The 19,727-nt window shown below is 44.2% G+C and overlaps 1 protein-coding gene across 2 annotated transcripts; it reads right to left on the bottom strand.

Moving 5' to 3' along the window:
- Positions 1-345: 345 nt before the first annotated feature.
- On the bottom strand, positions 346-14,810 carry LOC127292311 (protein NO VEIN). 2 transcript variants are annotated; one of them, XM_071818578.1, is made up of 14 exons: positions 14,145-14,810; positions 12,341-12,675; positions 11,502-12,171; positions 11,069-11,173; positions 10,199-10,385; positions 9,310-10,077; positions 8,276-8,871; positions 7,960-8,172; positions 5,496-7,754; positions 5,276-5,388; positions 4,695-5,076; positions 4,281-4,598; positions 2,558-2,815; positions 346-2,063 (listed from the first exon to the last, which is right to left on the bottom strand). In XM_071818578.1, the coding sequence occupies exons 1-14, from the start codon at positions 14,700-14,702 to the stop codon at positions 819-821; spliced, it is 8,007 nt and encodes a 2,668-aa protein (XP_071674679.1). In that variant the 5' UTR covers positions 14,703-14,810; the 3' UTR covers positions 346-818. The 2 variants fall into 2 exon arrangements, with proteins under 2 accessions (XP_071674679.1, XP_051177641.1); XM_051321681.1 differs by having other exon boundaries at positions 8,276-10,077.
- Between the last annotated feature and the right edge of the window lie 4,917 nt (positions 14,811-19,727).

Below are 19,727 nucleotides of genomic sequence, written 5' to 3'. Positions count from 1 at the left end.
AACAATGCTATGTTGTCCACGTATTAACAGGGGTTACGATTTAGCCTGTCTTTTTTTTTAACAAAATTTAGCCTATGCCTTAATGGAAAATATCAGTCCCATTAGAAAGAGCTAATGTCAGTTCGGTAGATTAATTTGGTTTTAACGCAGCAGCAGAGCTCAGAATATAGAGAGGGTGTGTATATTGTGATGGGAAGCGTGGAAGGTTCATCAACCGTGAGGGCTGGAAGTGGATCGGTGCCCGGCACTGCAGTCTGCAGGACGCGGCCCAAAACCGCTTAGGTACCCAGCCAAGCCGCTGCCCAACTGACAAACACACCTATCTGGAACCGTACGCACCAACCATGGACATTCCGGTCGTAACTCGGTAACTGTTGAAAAGAAGTCTCTCTGTCCACAGATACATCATACATCTCGAGCTAATTTGGCCTATGAATATGTTGTACAAAACAGTTGTGCCGTGCACTAATAGCACATCTGGACATGTAACATCTATCGTTTTGGTATTAAAAAAGGCCTTGGTTACAACCAACCAAACGAACAAGTAAAAGAACAATGGTCGCCTACTGAATATGTGGCCACTGTTACACCTTACAACCAAATACAAGTGATGAGAGCTGAGGCACGAGTTGACACAACCCAGAACGAGATCATTTCCCACGGAAAGCACAAGGCAATCTTTACTATGCAAACAAAATCATGTGCTACTGACGATCTTGTAATAATCTTAACGCGTCTCGTCTCACTTCCCAAACAGAAGAGAGGTGTCATAGACTCAAAAGGAAGGCTGTATCTCGTCTTCATCATCTGTCTCCTATCTATAGAGGGTCAAAAGGCTTATCGTAAGATGGAGTCGGTGATTGCCGCTGAAGTCTGCCCTGTCCCGGCGCGATCAAGAGAGCTAGATGCAACGTTTTATTCTGACAAAGCTTGTGCGGATTCCTGAACAGTTCAATATATGCTGTATTCTTGCCCGACACAAGGACACGGGCAATAGTAAACGCATTCCCCTTCTCCAACGCAAACTGCCATTCTCTCGTCGTGATGTAGAACCAGTCTTTGTTCGAAGATGTAGTTGCCTTCACCTCCACATACTCTATCAAATTACCTCCGCGGGTGATGACGAGATCGTAAGGCAGTCCGGACTCAGTTTCTCCATTCACCCACCTCACATTAGTTGGCCCTAGCAGATCAACAAAATGTCTGTAGACCACAGCTTCACCAACCCTGCCGGTTCTTAGTAACTGGGATGCATCTGGAGCCCCCGTCCGGAGCCTAACCCTACCTTCTGAAGCATCTTCACCAAGCCTAACCCTACCTTCTGAAGCATCTTCACCAACCGGGCCGGCTCCTAGTAACGAGGATGCATCTGGGGGCCCTGTACTACCTTCTGAAGCATTGGGCATTTTATCTTTGAAGTTTATTACCTCAGTATCAACAATTTCGCTGGCTGAACTAGTCAACAAGTCTATATAAGCAGGTGCACTGTCCGAGTTAATGGACATCATCATCTGAGGCTCATCCAAGGTTGCCACTGAACTTTCTGCGTTTAATGTATTTTCTACCCTTGTATCCCCGGTTATAACCCAATCCTCTTCGAGCTCAACACGAAACCAATTATCTTTTGTATCTACGCACTCAACAAGATTCACCTTTGGCTCACCCAGGGGTTGATGCTGCCTTCTCTGAGATGTTATCAAATCAGGGGCTGTTCTCCAATTGTTAGGTGGCCAACTTGAAACAGTTCCGTCTGACCTCTGATGCTTGGGAATATTGAAATCACTGGCAGATGAGGATTCAACTGGTTCGGAACCAACATCTTGGTCTACAAACGAGCAAGACAAGGACCAAACTGCTTCCTGTTCAGGCAATGCAGGCACATTCTGATTATCAACAATAAAAGACTCAACTTTTTCGGCTGGGGTACCAGATTCTGCCATGGTTTTAACCATGTGCAGAAAATTCGCGAAGTGCAAATCAGAGGATCCATCAAAGAAAAGTCTAGATATTTCCAGAAACAATGAATGTGAATCAGCTTCTTTTGTAGCATAAAGAATATTTCCCTGAAAATAAGTAACAGATCAAATCAAATGAACTGTAAAGCTGATGGCAGATGACATAACAGAGCAAAGCCTTAATCATTGAGCACATCAAGCATTCAAGCAATGATTTAGTCGCAGAAACTTCATAATGTTCTAATTTTACACAGTCAAGAGAAGGTAAGAAGGTCCATACGTAAAAGCAGCTAACAATCTTAATTTATAAGTATCTAACATGTATAACAACCAACCCGCATGAGAAAAAACTGTTGGTGATTGCCAGTTATAGCGTTATTACTATATGCGGTGCTGCCATAGAGGACAAGACCTACGAGTAAATCATCTAACTAAGCAAGCAATTATCCATCATAATTACCTTATAAAGATGCAGGCAATATTGGGAGACAAGAAACTGATAGCAAGGAAGTAATCACTCATGCTAGTTACTACTTACTGTGGTTCACTAACACTAGTTAGTATAGTTACCATAATGGCATAAAAGAAAGTTTGGTACTAACCTGCAAAAGACAATGGCATTTGAATCTTCTCTTAGAAGAACTCTCATGCCCTTTGAGCATATACTTGTGGAACAAATTTTCAACAACAATAATCTGAAGATTGCTCAGCTTCGTAATCTCACTTTGCTGAAAACTGCTATAAGCATCTTTATGCATCTTATAGATGTAACGTTGCATATATGGTAAAAGTCCACAAATCAAAGTAGCCTTTTCCCTGTTGTCAGCCATGCCATAGAATATTGCTTCACGATACACAACCTATACCGAAGCAACAAAGGTGGATGAGAAACATACCTAAGATAGACTACTACTGATTCAGGATATGCAGCTCCCTAAGCCAAATTTAAAACAAAACTAAACAGTTCTTAAATATAATATGCATCAGGTGCCCTTGCAGAATTAGTAAAACAGAAGTACTCCCTCCGTCCCAAAATAACTTGCTCAACTTTGTCTAGATACGGGTATAGAATCTAGACAAAGTTGAGCAAGTTACAATATCAAGTATTTACCTCCGTTCCTAAATACAAGATGTTCTAGCAGTTCAACTGTAACTGCTAGAACATCTTACATTTACGAACAAAGGTAGTATGTTAATTTACAACATAACCATCAAATGCTGCTAGCCTGTTAACAACAGATGTGAATAAAGTATTAATGTGGCACTTGCGGTCAATTTTGACTGCCGCTGATGAAACCATCATCCCCAACAAGGCCCAATGGGGTTATGATGTTCGAACTGCAAAGTCAACTGGAAGTTCCCAAAAGTTTTTTAAAGTAAAATTCTGAGAGATTCATCCTATGATTCCATCTATAATAGAACAACTGAAGATCCATCTTCTTTTCGTTTTCTTTTTAACCACCAGTCACACATTCTTCAGTCAATTCTCCATTTCCCGCTTCTATGGTACTACCTACTTGTTAGATGGGTAGTCCTCCTAGCAGATGGTAGAAATTAACATATCGAAGCAGATGAAAACTCACATCTACCACACTAAATCGCTATGATTTATTAGGTCATTCTGTTTTCGGTTGCCTTCCCCTTTTGATTTTCATAATCATTGTTTTAAACATCCAAAAGAGAACCTTAAGTCATATAAGTAATAATACTTGGGAAGCAACCGAAAAAACACATGTACCACAGTAACTTTATCTAATCACTTTATTACATTTATGCTAACTTTGATTTCCAGTTTCGCATAATCATTGTTTTAAATGGATAGATATGTCTGATAAAGCAGGAGGGGATCGCGGCTGCCAAGCATCCGCAAACCAACCACTCTGTTCAGTTGTGGTGATGCAAGGGCTTGTTACAACCTACTAAACCCTGCTATAGCATAGTGTCAAATACATTTAAGGTTTTGTATAATTAATCATGTTTTTGCCATGCTCCATATATTACATACAATCATTACTTAAGACTCACGAATCGCAATATACTCGGAACCACGGAACCAAATACAAGATTTATGTTTCTGCAAACACAGTCGAGTGCCAGACTCCTGCTAGACGCTATATATATAGCACTGCTCCTCATGGATATGACATGGAGCATGAGTTTGCATCTAAATTAGGACATTAGCACATAACACACTTTTAGTTTTCTATTATCTACTACTTTGCATAAGTATGCAGCTAAATGATGAATTACATGCAACATTTACAGCATGAGGGTTTGCGGAATGTAGGGAAGAAGTTACTATGATTAAAGAAATAATTATATTACCTTAGAAAGTGCTGGGATACCAAGGCCTTTCATCAATGCAGCAACACTCCCATGCAGCATTTGTGTGTCCTCAGAAGAAAGTTCACCAAATTGTATGAAGTCAACACCACTGCAGTCCTTAAAGTGCTGCTTCAACTCGTTGTCATCTAACCAGCAAACAAGGCCAAAAGATGGATGGAGAGAGACCCATTTATCAACTACGGTTGGCAATATCGTCGTCTCTAACTTTTGAAGAGAATCTTTCAAGTAAACTATATCGGTTATCTTGCCACTCACAGACTGGAGATCAGTAGCCAATCTCACAAATACACGGAAGACCTATGTACATTGTTGAAACGGCAGTTAATATTTTGAAGGAGTACAACCAACAGTCACTACATAACTTTAGGTACTCCATGCACAAAAGCAACTTACCTGATGGGCTACTTGTGAAGGCAGCGCAACATTTGATAGCCGCAAAAGCATCTCTACATAATCGGATATTGTTGGCTCTTTTGGTACACCACATGCCTCAGTAAAGAATTCACAAAGGCTTGGATAGGCTGAGCACAGCATCCTTCTCGGGAACATTCCCTTCTTTACCAAAACAAATCCCTCCGTTGTTTCAAAACAACCTGTTGGGTCATGCCAATAGAGGTCTTTGGGGGGTAAAAATTTACCAGGGACGGCCTCAGTAGATCGAGGGCGGAGTAGTGGTGTAAATATAGAGCGTGACATGAACTCCCGTTTGATGTCAATCTTTGCATTGGCTGCACCTTCTGACACAAAGGTATAGAATTTGCACATCTGGTCCACACTGAAGAGAAGGTAGGTCGGTCATTACAAGTTATTTGACAAAAGAAAGTAAAAAACTACATGCTGGTAGTGGGCTTGGTCTGGAAATCTTCAGTTCTTAAACACATACTCACGTTTTAAGAAACAACAAATATATAGATTATAGCTGTAAAAAATTAAGTGTTTAAAAGAGTAAACTTTTAAGTTTTTTTTATAAATACCTTGCACTAAAAGGAACTTGTGATGCTACCCATAAGTTCAGGATCATCAAAGTATCACTGTAAGATACGTTGGTTTTGAACCCAATGTCCTTTTTTAGTGATCTGCTTGATACCTGTTCCAAAAAAACGAAGTTTCCAAGGTGAGTGCTCGTTCAAATTGGTAAGGATAAAAAGAAACCTTTTTCCTATCAGATGGTTGGTAATGATAAGAACTACAAACCTGAGGCAAAGCATATGGGGCCACACTACCAAGAAGGGAACGCACATTCTCAGAATCATAAAACAAATCTGTTGCATAATGAAGGTCATCATCAACAGTTGACGCTATCCATCTGAAGCTTCGGATACATTTCATAAGGGATGACTCAACTGTTTGGTTTTCACTGTTTGTGAGACACCAAGCTTTTGCACTATAATAATCATCCCATAAGCTGTCAAGAACCTCCAGAAGATATATGCAATTTTCTCGGCATTTATTTGAAGAAAATATTGATAAAATGTTAGCCAGTTCTGGAGACTCCCAATCATCCACTCTAAAAGATGTTACAGAAATATCACCTTTTGAAATTCTTTCTGCTATCAAAGAATCAACTTGGGATATGTTTTTCTCAACTTTCACTACTTGCACAAAGTCAGTCACACCCATCTCTTCAAAAAATTGCCTCCACCTCTTAAGCACAGATGGCAACAAATCTGAACCATGATTCATCAAGTAACAACTATCAAGTTCAATCCATCTAATTTCAACATTCTGAAGTAGCTTGCCTATGTCCACAGAATTTCCATACTCTTTACTGAAGTGAATGGGTTCATCAGCTGGGCACTTGTAACCATGGTTTGTATGCAAGATAGGTCTAGTCCGTAGTTCTGACACTATTTCCTCTTTTTCAAAACTACAGCTCGTACATGGAGACTGAAGATGAAGCATAACAAAACTCACATACTCTATTATCATCATCTTATCGGCCTTCTTAGTATCTCTACCATTTGGCAAGGACATGAGGATATGATTTTTGACAATTTCATGTCCAGACAACTTCCGCACCCCGATTTTCAAAAGAATGTCCATCAGATCATTTGCTCTCATTTCTTCCATGAGGTACTTATTTTTGCAGGACACAGAAAGAAGGTGTGGACTTACAATTCGAAGATTGCTATACAGAATTGGGAAATCATTCATGCTACTTTCACAGTCAGATGTGGAATTGAAAATATCATGAGGCAACCATATAGGGCCATCTGCCACAGAGCTAAATGAACCATCTGAAAGAGGAACACATGGTAATTTCCTGAGAGCAAATAAAAGATCACCTTCGAGACTTGTTGCCGAGGGATTATTTTGAGAAGAATGCGACAACAACATCAAATGAAGATTAACAAACCAAGCACACAGCCATTCCATCCCCAGGGACTCAATACAACCCTCAGTTCGGCAAATTGATGATACCATATCAATAAAAACATTTGCTCCATAGTCGTGAATACCTAGGGCCGTTGATAATGTATCAGGTATGATGATATCTTTCGACAGATATCCAAGACCAAGATGCTGCTGAAGCAAGTCATCAGAAAACAGCACTTTGGTTTGTTCATCCCAACCCCTGAGTGTATTGCATGGGTAGACCCATTGCGAATTAGAACCTTCCAAAACCATGCACTGGGTAAGACGTAACTTGGAAAGGATTAAGTGAGGGAGCTTGCAAAAGAATCCATGAACTTCTCCTACCAGAGGAACAAAACTCATGAAGGCTGTAACAGCCTTCCCAGGACAGCTCTGGAAGCAGGAAAGAGAACAAAAGGATTCTTGCGCGCTGATAAATAAAGTGGGGAATTCCGACAACAACCACTGGTTCCATGCATTATCTGCATCCACTTCCTCCCTGGAAGAAGGTAAAACAAAATCCCCTTGAAGAATGAATTTAAGACCATAGTTCCTTAGGGGTAGAAAAGCAAACACAGGTTGTTGCTTCAAGTAAGGTTCATACTCTCCTATCTCATTCTCCTGCAAGGTAAATGCCAAAGCGATCTCTGTAGTGTGCACATCATGGCGTACAAGTGTGCCCTGTAACTTCTTACTAACTACCAACCAACTAATTATCTCATTTCCATGTGAGATCCTCACAATGCCATCACCAAGAGCCTTCCTTCTCATAACCAGCAGTGTGTCATTTACCACATTCTTAAACTTGATACAATTTAGTCGGTGAAGGAATAGAAGAAGAGATGGGTGGAGATCTGAAAACATGGACGCAATGGAGCACATGCCGGTGCCATCCCTGAATTTAGATCTAAAGGGGAGTAAAATGCAAGTGTTCCAGTGGGAACAAGCACTCTTGTCATCTTCAACAGATAGCATACTACTCAAAGAACTGGTGCTGTAGGGTGGAACTGCAGTTGGCAATACAAAACCAATCTGGCCTTCTGTTATGTCAAATTTCACATGGAAACCATTTGAATGGATCTCTGGAGCATCAGTTACCTGACATATTATAGATAGACATAATTAAACAGGGATTTTCCCACAGGACTCAAAGTAGAGAATGTAGAAGAGCTAGAAACAAAGCTGCGAGTGACTGATACAACAGAAATTCATGAGATCATAGATAGCAAAGCATGCAATCGTAAAATCACATGATTTGCAGCATTGCAGTTATAATAATTGGAAAATATTCTATTAGACCTACCCGAAATACTGATTTGAATCCAATGCCCTTATTTCCAATATAACCCCTATTGGCTCCTTTCTTTGTTGAATTACCAATGTCACAAAGAGCTCTAATGTTCTCAGCAGAGAAGCCCCTCTCGTTATTGAGAACAATGATACCATTCTCCTGAAGAACGAATGCTAATGTGGGTTCGACATCCTCAAGATAAGTATTATCATCAGCATTTTGTACCTGAATAGAGTAGACAAATGTCAACAAAAAACAGATCTCCGTGCTCACACCAACGAAGGCACACAAAAGATTGAAGTGAACAAGTACGCAAAGCAAAACTTACCAGCTCAAGAAGTAGATGAGAATCCTGCGAGTATAACTCTTGTGAAAGACAATGCAGTGCCCGACCAAGTCGAGCATGCTGCTTCTTCAACAAACTATTCTCTGTGCAACTTAGAGCCTGATCCAAACCAAACTCATCACGTCGTATAGTCTCAATAACTAGAGCTGCTTCCTCGACATTCGGTTCTCCCATCATGAGTGATTGGTTCATATGCATTGCAGTTTCTGCCTTGGATTCAATAGGATTTAATATGTTTTGGTTTTTGTTATTCATAGAACTGAGTTGATTCTTTTCCCCAGTAAATGATTTGTTATTATCATTCATCATATCAACATCGTGAGGAATAAGCATGAGAGAGCTTTCAAGTGTAGGTACTTCAGATGCAGCTGATGTATGCCCTGAAGAAGAATTTGTTTCTGTCTTTGTGTGAACTTCTTCAGTTAAACAGAATCCATGATAATCTTCAACCCACTCAGCAATTCCAAGTGACAACCCAATATCATGAAGCATGCAAAGCTGCCAAGTTTCTGTGGCTTCATGTAAGATTGCTGAATAGCAATTTTTGGTAACTGCTCGAAGTCCAGACAAAAGTATATCTGCTGCAAGATTCCGGAATTCAGAAGGTAGATGACCAAGACAATCAAGAACAAATTTGGCAACAAAATGAATAGTGCTGTCAATGTTTGTTAATATATCAGGCATGACATTTCTTGCAGAAGACGACTGAGACCTTTGTTGAACATGGCCAACAAAATTAGTAGAGCGGTCACGTTGTTCAGCACTTAGATTATAGGATCCCTCAGTCACAGATTTGCGTTCAGAATTAGTGTTCACTGGATCATTGTTATTGTTGATTATGATACCTATTGCTCGTTGTGCATAACACTTCAGTAATGAAATTGGAGTGTTCGTAGAACCATTGTAAATGTGCAGCAAGGAAAGCAGCTTCACTGCCACTTGAAATGGTGAGCATTGAATAATGGCTTCTAAAAATTGGTCTACAGTAGCTGATGGATCTACTCTGATAAACTTACCATCCGTGGTCACAATGCAAGCTAGCTGTTGAACTGGACCTGTATTCAGCAGCCAGTGTATAAAGGAGCCCAGTGAAGGAGCAAACAACATATCCCAATGTGACCAAAGAAGCAGATCTGACAGCATTGGAGCCTTAAGTAAACACTTAACTGCTTCTCGTGAAGAAACTGTTCCAGAATTATAAGATTGTTCAACAGCATTGTCCCTCTTCCCACTAGCAGTATCATGCTCACCTGGAGACATTCCAGACCACCGTTTCTCCAACAGCGAGATAGAAAACGTGACATTATTTGTTTGTATGCTCTTTCTCTGCCTCTCTACAGAACCAACAAGTCTTTCGTCAGACTTGTATCGTGCCGTATCAAAACTAATTGTTGGGAACTGCCTTTTGAGAAGCATAAGGAAACTATCCCCTGAAAAGTCTCCATCTTCTAGCCAGTTGCCCTCGGCTTGGGAGAATAAAACTTCAATCTGTTGCCGCAGTATAGAAACTTCCAGGGACGAAGAACCAGAAATTCCCCCCTTCAAGAAACTACTCAACTTAGGGGGGAAGTGATGACCATATTTTTCCAAAAACTCAAGGAAAGTCCCATGGCCAAGAGAAGTGAAATGCTTGGCAGAAAATTGATTAGTTACACATGTTTCACAATCATGAAGTGTCTTCAGGAATATCATATTTTCCACCTGCAAAGCTCCAGCTCCAGATACTCCACAGTTGGACTCAAAATATTCAGTAATTCTCCTGACAACATCATCAGTTGTGGCATCTGCATGAACAAGTACCAATCAAAAAGGAGTACTTTGGCTCCAGTTGAATATCCCAGAATGTGTGAGCAAATAACTGAGACAAACACGTAAGCAAGAGAGAGAGAGAGAGAGAGAGATTACTGGGTCTGGGCTCATTGCTATCATTGGATCCTTTAGCAATGCTTTTAGCATTTTCTTTACTCGGGAGCTCGATTTCCATAACCTCTGTTGTGGTATTAGGAATAGGACTTGATGACAATTTATTCTCATTAAAGACATGGATCGCATCATAAATACTATCCAGCAGACCACAACCCATAGATCTAACCTGCATATCCATGCCAAGGTACATTTAGTATAGATCACAAAATGCTACCAGAACTTCATAACAAAAAGATACAGAAGGAAGAATTGCAAGCGGTCAATCAGGACACCAGCTATCACTCAAGAATGTATGCATGTGCACCACAGCTTGTAATGCAACTGGTGTACCAAAGCTCAAAAAATCAACCAAAATTGAAAAACAAATTAAGACATGCATAGATGCAAGTGCGTACCATGCCACTAAATTTCAACTCCACATTTGAAACACATCTTGAAAAACAAAACAAGAGTTTAACTCTGCTAGTGTTAATGGGCCCAATTCACTGCCGAATTTGAAATGCTATATTCATGAAATGATTTGCATTTATGTTTCTTGAGTAGTGGGTCAAATTTAAAGGTGAAACTATGATACACATATGTTGTAGCTCCGCGCTGAACTATTTTCGGATATATTGTTACCACATTTAGCTTATGTTTCACCTTGGGTGCACCATAAGACTAATGGCTCACATCACGAAATTTGTAATGCCAAACCTAAACAACCATAACTTTGAGTACATTGGCCTTTCTGATAAGATATTGTAGTTGCAACTAGCAACTAAAAAGGAGGATGCACTTTTGCAAACGTATCTGATTAGTAGATCCATTTATAAATGTAGAAGTTAGCTGAAAAAGGAATCAACTCACTGCAACATTCAGGAAACCAATGCCCGGGTATTTCGAGAAAAACTTTATTAAGTTCCTCTTTTCTTGTGGTGTTTCTGCATAGTAATTTGCTACCAATTCCAAAACCTGCATCAGTGAGAAGTCCAAAATAAATGAAATATAGAAAGAGGAAAATTCCATATTAAACAGCTCTATCTTCTGCTGAACAATTGATGGGACTCTTTGAAGTTTAGAGTTAAGATGAAGGAAACTGTATGCAGAAAACATCAAAGACCAATATCAGAAATAAATGATACAAGCTAGGGAAGGGGGTGGGGGGCAACAAACTAACACGATTCGAAAGGAGCCACCATATTAATGCACCTTGTTTCTTACGCAAAAATACATATACGGGATAGGTAGCTAAAGTTAACAGGCATTCATTCCTAGAGAACAAGGATACTAACAAGCATACCTGTTGAACTGGATGTTCACGGCATGCTTCTTTCCAGGTTGTTATGAATTTCTCCAGCTTACCTGTACTTAGGAAGCAATTAGGCGATACTTCTTTCTTTTGCATTTGCACCTTTTGGCGCTTTGTAGGCTGTTTGCATGAAGAGCTAGGAGTCCCATTTTCCTGATATTTCCGTTTCTTTCCCGAATGAAAATGTGTATGTTTTCGTAGATCCTTCTTACAAGTGCTATTTTCACTCGCTTTTACCTTGCTGCTCTCTATAGCTGACTTTTTATTCGGTTCAGATTTCAAACCAAGACGTTGAATTTCTTCTGATGTCGAAGGATATGGGCACTTACTAACACGCTTATCAGCACCCTTGCTACCAACAATATGACAGCTATCATCACTCTCACTCTGATCAACTGCATCGCCCTCCGAACTAGTATCGCCAGCAACTTCATCATCGCTTGAATCAAAATGAATATGCTTATTGATGCCTGGTAATTGCTTTATACGACTAGTTATAGCATCGAACCTCATGTTCAACACCTGCTTCCCCGAATGAAAATCTGTCTGTTTTGGTAGATCCTTCTCACCAGTGCTATCACCAGAACCACTGATCTTGCCTAGAAGTTTAATAGCAGCAACTTCATTTCTTCTGGCCTGTCGGAGGAAGGAAATGTGCAACCTACAAAAAACCCCCCAAATCAGAAAAATTAAAATATTCTGGTGCAAAATGAGAGATGAAATAGTAGGACGAAAGCTGAAGGAAGTCATTTATGTTCCAAATTATACACAAGTACAAATGTTGGAGCACACAAGAAGTGAATAAAGTGACCAAAAGAAAAGGTACATACCCCAAGCTTTGTACACGCACACCAAGTTTCTCCTTCCCAGAGACTGACTTTTGTTCCGCAAGATAATCCAAGAAGCTTTCCGCTGTGACTTTCTCCTTAGAATTATCAATAAAATTCTGTAGGCAATTGATAATATCCTCGCTACTAAGCTTAGGCACCTTGGACAAATCAGCAGGTACCAAAAAATAATGTGCAACAAGTGGGTGATGAAGAAAAGGCCCCAGCCCCAGCTCTTCGAACTGCCCAACGCCCTCGTTCTTGCATATCTCAACCTCCAGGTCATGAATAGACACAATTTTTCTTGCTGCAACATAACAATGGATGAATGTGTTCACCTGACAAACAACAAGCCATGTCTTTGAAAGTCAATCAACAGACAACCATGTGCAGTGCTCCCAAATATATTCAGTGATGATTTGGATCATTAGAAAGAGAAGCTTTATGTGACGCAAAAATGAGCCAAAAGAAAAGCATTCTCAAGCTTACTGTAAAATGAGCAAAACATCAAAGTAGTCCTATACTCCTATCTAATAGTTCACTACGGTTGATAGGATGTTTAAGTTGAACTGTTCTACTACCTCCATTCCAATGAATAAGGCTTGTATTTCTTTCTAAAGGCAAACTATGTAAAGTTTGACCAAACGTTTAGAAAAAATCATTAACATGTACAATACAAAATCAATGCCGTTAGATACATCATGGAATATATTTTCATGTGACATCTATATAATTTTATAGTTGTTGATAGGTTTTCCAATAAGTTTGGTCAAACTTTACTCAGCATACTAGCAGAACAGAAGGTACATCAGAGTTTAGCGCAGTTAAATTATCCGGTAAAACGGAAATATGTAATAAATTAACAAAGCGGGCATGGAACGCCCAAGATGGCAAGAAGCAAGAAATCTCAAGTCCCTCAGCACCGCTTTTATTTTGCAAATGAAAGCACAACAGAGTAGTGTATAATATCCAGCATGAGAAGGCCATACAAGCAAAACAAAGTTCCGAAAGAGTAGAATATAGAGCTGATGGCAGCACTGGCCCTCTCTGAGTTTGCCTCATAGTGCCAACATATAACAGTTTGATCAGGAACTGGAGCAAGAAGATAGCAAAGTGCTTAGGGTTTAAAAAATTCTCGACAAATCCGAGCTTCAGTGCTCTGTAAATATGGTGTTATCTATATACCTGTAAATTTTCATTAAAAGATGGTTCCATTTGTGGGCTGCACACACAAATACAGAAGTGTGGGTCTGTAATAGTCAACAGCACATCTATTATTGACCCAGTTTTTTTTTTTCTGTAGCCCTCAAACAAACACGTTTCTATATGAAAATTTACAGGCATACTCTCAAACTTAAAAATGTGGTTTCGCAGTTATTTTTTCTTAAGGATACCCCAAGAGCCGGGCTAGTTAGCAATATTCAAGACCATAAAAGCATAACAAAGCTAAGACAAGAATGGGATATAGAGCACACGGCAACACCAAACCCTCTCTGAGTTTGCCTCATAGTGCCAACAAGAAAAGAGCAGAATAGAGAGCACATGGCAACACCAACCCTCTCTGAGTTCGCCTCATAGTGCCCAACATAATAGTTCGATTAAGAACTAGGGTAACAGAAGATATCAAAGTTCGCAGGGTTAACCCCCAAAAAAAATCTCAACAAACCCTAGGTTCAGCAATTGCAGAGGAATATACTGTAGTAATAAATTCAGAACAGAACATGTACGAGCTATGCGCAGCTACGAGTCGTATTTTTTACGGTTCGAACAACCGAGCTCTCAGCCAAACAAGTTAGCAGGTACTGACCTTGCCCTCGATGAGGAAGAGGTCGCGCAGGACGGGCACGTCGTGGAGCTGGACGCCGAGGGCTCCCCAGGAGTCGGCCTTGAGCGCGAGCAGCGCGGCCTGGGCGACCTTCCAGCCCGTGACGGCCTGCCCGGACCGCGCCAGCTCGTCCCGCGCCTTCCTCGCCGCCGCCTGCGCCTTCTCAAGCACCGCGCGCTGGTTGCGCGGCGGAGCCGAGGCTGGCGCGTCGGGCTGTGGCGCGGGCTTTGAGGGGCGGTGCTGGGCGTTAGCGGTGGGGGTTTGGGCGTAGCCGGGGGAGGGGAGGAGCGGGCGCTGGTGGTACTGCAGCTGCTGCTGTTGCTGGTAGGCTGCGGCGAGGGCGGCCTGGTTCTGGAGGAAGAGGTGCGGGAGCATGAGGTTGTAGGCGTTCTGCGCGTACTGGTGAGGGTTGGGGGCGTAGGCGTAGGGGTTCATCCCCGCCGCCGCCTGCTGCTGCGCGGCGGCGTCGGAGGTGGAGGCGGCGCCATGGCGGGGGTCGTGGCCGTGCTGCGGCCTCTGATGCTTGCCCCGGCCTCTCATGGAGGGGGTGGGTTTCGGCGGCGGCGGCGCGGCGAGTGTGGTGTGGGTGGGAGGCGGCGCCGATGCCGTGAGGGGGAAGGGAGAAAGAGACCGCCGCGGACACGCGCGCAAGGGCGGTTTGGGCTCGCGGGTTTACGCCTCTTTGCGTGTGAGTTACTTTCGAGTTGATGACAAATCTGGACCAACCGGGCTTGTTGGGCCTGGGCCGATTAGGAAAATGGGTCCCTCTTTCAATTCGTCGAACAACTTTTTTTCTTTCCTTAAGCTAAAAAAAAAAACTTTTTTCCTTTTTGTTCCAGAATTAAATGGTAACGATGAGACTGGACGTTGGAAAACACTTGTGACCTAAGAAACGTCTATTATTTCATCTTGTAGCTAACATCTATATGATTGTGGTCATGTTATCACCAGATTTTGGCCAAATCAGGAGGTGGGCCGTAAGGGAGATGGGCTTGAAAGATTACACGTGGAAGATCTCTGAAGCGGCCTCGCACGAAGAGTTTGGGCTAGATTGCCCGTGTATCTTTAATTATGGTAGATTGTATCTTAGATTAAAAGTTAGAGTTTGTATCGTGCACGGTGGGGATTATTCCCACGTTAGAAAGTCCCCCGGACTATAAATATGTATCTAGGGTTTATGGAATAAACAACAACCAACGTTCAACCAACAAATCAATCTCGGCGCATCGCCAACTCCTTCGTCTCGAGGGTTTCTACCGGTAAGCACCATGCTGCCTAGATCGCATCTTGCGATCTAGGCAGCAGAAGCTCCACGTTGTTCATGCGTTGCTCGTACTGAAGCCTTTTTGATGGCGAGCAACGTAGTTATCATAGATGTGTTAGGGTTAGCATAGTTCTTCGCGTAACATGCTGTCGTAGTGCAACCCTTGCATATCTAGCCGCCCTTACACCTATCTTAGGTGTAGGGCGGCACCCCGCTTGATCATTATTTAGTAGATCCGATCCGTTACGGTTGCTCCTTGTTCATCAAGGATTAGTTTAATATCTGCAATAGTTAGGCCTTACAAAGGGCTGGAGGATCCAGCGGCACGTAGGGTGTCGTTTGCTAGTCCTAGACAGGATGTTCCGGGGATCAACCTCGTGTTGGTTTTTAGGCCCTATCTAGGATCGGCTTACGATCACCGTGCGTGGCCGCGAGGTCCAATCCTGAGTAGGATGATCCGATTATGCGGTGAAAACCCTAAATCGTCGTAGATCTCATTAGCTTTATCTTGATCAAGCAGGACCACCATATATTCGTGCACCTCGTACGAATCATGGGTGGATCGGCTCCTTGAGCCGATTCACAGGATAACCTGAGAGCCGATCGAGGCTCGTATTTAATGTTTACGTGTATGCCATGCAGGAAACTAAGCGAGGCATCTCCATCACCTTCCTGACCAGGTATAGGTCAGGTGGCACGCCCTTGCGATCAGCATCGGACGTGTGACCAGAAGACTTTGCGGGCCGTCGCTCGGAGGGACCTCGGCCAGCCGCAGCCCTAGGTTGTTCCCGGCTCTACTGTGTTGCTCGTCGCTGCCCGCCGGTGGGTTTCGGACGTCAACACATTCTGGCACGCCCGGTGGGACAAGCTTCTACATCAACCACATCGCCATCTACATCTGAGATGGCGGACGGCACGCCAGTCACATATGAGGATCTGACCGACGAGCTCAAGAAGAAGTATGACGAGATCAAAGTCATCCTCGAAGCCGACCTCATCGGCTCTTTACACAGAACCCGTTCACATGGCATCAGGTGGAAGGGGTTCTCGCCTAATGGTGCACTCGATGGGATAGACCTCTCTGCCCCGTCGGAAGAACGCACCAGTCCCCTGCGGCAGAGATCAACTACTTGGTGGCTCACTCGCTACACCGCCACTCTGAGAACCTGGTCAACACGTTGGAGCGTGTCGCTCTTCGCGTGATCCAGGAGATCATGAGGCACCAGTACTCGCCGTCAGGACCAGCTCTCGGGACGCATCAAGGAGAGTTGCCACTCCAGTCCCGTCCACCGCTGCCATTTGCGTTGGCAGCACCGGCGTGCCGGCTTCACCGGCATTCGTCGTCTACAAGATCGGTGGTGACCCTAGTGACTACCGGTTCTTGCCCGAGGCGCCTAAGGAGATCCCTCACGGGTACACGTGCACGTATGTGCCAGATTGCGGTGGCGGGCGCTCACAAACCAGGCCACAACATCGGGGACTTCGGGAAAACAGGAGGGACGTCGGCAACGAATCTTGAGAAGCGAGACGTGGCTAACTAAGTACGCCACCCCGACGAACCTCCCGAGCTCAGCTCCTGCGGTTGGCTCGTAGCTGGAAAAGCAAACATGGCTGGCTAAGTACGCCACCCCGGCGAATCTTCGTAGTTCAACTCCTGCCGGCCCGGCCACAATGGATCGATCGGTACCATGCGAGAGACCGGTTCGGCATGGTGCCGAAGAGGAGGGCCAGCGGCTGTTCCAAGCCGTACCCGACGACTACGAGATGATCCCGCTGCCACCTAAATATCGGCTCCCTGATTTCTCCAAATTCAGTGGATCAGATGGTTCCAGCTCCATCGAGCACGTAGGCCGATATTTGGCACAACTAGGACCGGCCTCAGTGTCGGATCAACTTCGCGTGAGGCTCTTCTCACAGTCCCTCACGGGATCGGCTTTCGGATGGTACACCTCGTTGCCACCAGACTCCATCCGGACTTGGAAGCAGTTGGAAGAGCAGTTCCATATGCAGTACCATGAAGAGGGTTCCGAGTCCGGCATTGCCGATCTAGCACAATTACGTCAGAAGTGTGGAGCAACGGTGACAGAATACATCCGGCGCTTCAGGAATCTTAGGAACCGATGTTATTCGGTTCGTATAACAGAAAAGGAAGCGATCGAGTTGGCGTAGCAGGCCTTGCAACACCGCTCAAGGACATGACCTCCCAAGCGTACTATCCCTCACCGGCGCACATGGTTCGAAAGCTGTCGGCATATGAACAGCGCCACCGGACCTGTGCAGGACAAATTCAAACGTGCGGTAGTCCCGGTCGATGCGAGAAGAAGACGAAGTTTCTGCGGGAGATCAAGAGGTAGCGATGGCTGAATGGACTCGGGGAGGAACCCCGTGTCCCGCAAATGGGTAAAGCCACCAGGCCCGCCCGGGGATTTGATTTTGACGTGACCAAGGCCGAGCAAATCTTCGACCTCCTGCTCAAGGAGAAGCAGTTGACGATTCCTGAAGGTCTCAAATTCCCCACGGTGCAAGAGCTGAACGGAAAGCCATACTGCAAATGGCATAACTCGCTCTCCCATGCCACCAACGACTGCAGGGTGTGGCGTCAGCACATCCAAGCGGCGATAGAAAAAGGGCGTCTAATTTTCAACCAGTACGCCATGAAGGTCGACACCTAGCCCTTCCCCGCCGTTAACATGGTAGAATGCACTTACCCTGAAGGTTGCCAGCCAGGATCCTCGTTCAGCATCAACATGGTAGGACCTGGGCACCACTCTGGCAAAGATGTAGACGAGGGCAGCTGCTCTCGTAGCAAGGACACAGAGGAGGCCGCTCCACGCAATCGGCTCCATCATGATGGCAAGCGCTACGTCACAGAGGGAGAAGTGAAGAACATAAGATATCAGCGACCCCTCTCTGATCACCTCCTCAACAAGTATGTAAGTCAGTATGACCAACGCCGACGGTCCAGCTATGATGATGAAGGAGATCGTCTGGCTAGAGAAGCCAGAAGATATCGTCGGCATGATCGCGATGAGGAGGAGCACGAGCGCCGTGCCAAAGAAGAATCAAGGGAGCAAGACGACAACGACAGGCATTGGGACTGCCCTTTCTTCAGACACTGCTGGGATTCAGGAATGAGCCGATTGCCCACAATCGGTAATTGCCCAGAATGCAACCAGAAGAAGAAGGAGGCAGCCAACGTGTCCGTGTTCAAGCGCTTAGGGCCTCTCCCGCCACAAAGCAAACGCGCTGAGTCCCCTCGGTGGGCGGATCTCGAGGATTCTGAAGACGATGGACAAGAAGAAGAAGACAAGTACCACCGGCCAAGGTGGTGCCCTGATGGACTCAGCCGTTCACAAAAGCGCAGGGTTCAGCGATTGCGCGGCCTGGAGGAAGCCGAAAGGTTATACTTGCATATGTTAAGGAAGGCTCGACCTGATCTGGCTGCGAAAGTTCAGCGAACCCTGGACGAAGAGGGTCGTACACGGAAAATGGAGTGGCGCCCCAAGCAAAGGAAAGCCGATGATGAAACATCGGCTGGCACAAACATGGTACTCGTCCTTCCAACGGAGCTTAGTGCTCCACGATTACACGGTGCACTCAACGTGGACGACAGCAAGCGCATCAACAGGATAAAATCAGAGGTTGAGCTAGTTTTATCCACTGGCCTGACCATGTAGCTGAAGCAAAGCGATGAGCAAACGTGGCGAGGCTGATCCTTGTGATCGGCCCCAAAAAATTATGAAGGAGCATTATAGAACCTTCAGTCAGCGCTTCAATTGATATGGAGGCCGATTCCAGCAATCGGCCAAAATTACCTTCACCACATGTTCTGCTTGTGTTCAACATCGATCTACTGGGCAGCGGCCACGTCGGCGGATGAAAGTCAGCACGAATCCTCGCGGAGCCGACGTGCAAGTACAGTGCCTTGGCTAACCAAAAAGCCGATATCTGCAGTCACCTGGCAGATTCGGCTCGGGGGGCATATAGTCAGATGAACATGTGCAGTAAACATGTGTACAATGAAACATTAGGGGCCGATTAGGAAAAATCGGCCAGTAAAAAAAAATTCATAACAGACAGCCGATGCAAGGGCATCGACTTTAGAATTGAGAAGCAGCCGATGCGCAGCCATCGACTCTAGTACAGTTACACAAGACCAAGACCTACTGGTTATGTGCTCAGGGCTCACATTGTCGCCAAGATGGTTTTCGGCTTGGTGTTTCATTTACAACATCGGCGTTCAGCGGAAGAAAGCTGATCAATGACCTGTGCGTCCTCGCCGGTATTCTCGCCTTGATTAA

This window comes from Lolium perenne, chromosome 4 (assembly GCF_019359855.2).
Source record: "Lolium perenne isolate Kyuss_39 chromosome 4, Kyuss_2.0, whole genome shotgun sequence".
Taxonomy (NCBI): domain Eukaryota; kingdom Viridiplantae; phylum Streptophyta; class Magnoliopsida; order Poales; family Poaceae; genus Lolium; species Lolium perenne.
The sequence above is the reverse complement of the archived record's forward strand: the minus strand, read 5'-3'. Positions and strand labels throughout refer to the sequence as shown.

Bases quoted from the DNA above. Each gene is read 5' to 3' on its own strand.
- LOC127292311 (XM_051321681.1), bottom strand. From the start codon at position 14,702: ATGAGAGGCCGGGGCAAGCATCAGAGGCCGCAGCACGGCCACGACCCC. The intron at 7,755-7,959 runs GTAGGTCTAATA...ATAATATGTCAG, and splicing joins GATTCAAATCAGTATTTCGG to GTAACTGATGCTCCAGAGAT. The intron at 5,389-5,495 runs GTTTGTAGTTCT...TTTTTGGAACAG, and splicing joins CCCCATATGCTTTGCCTCAG to GTATCAAGCAGATCACTAAA.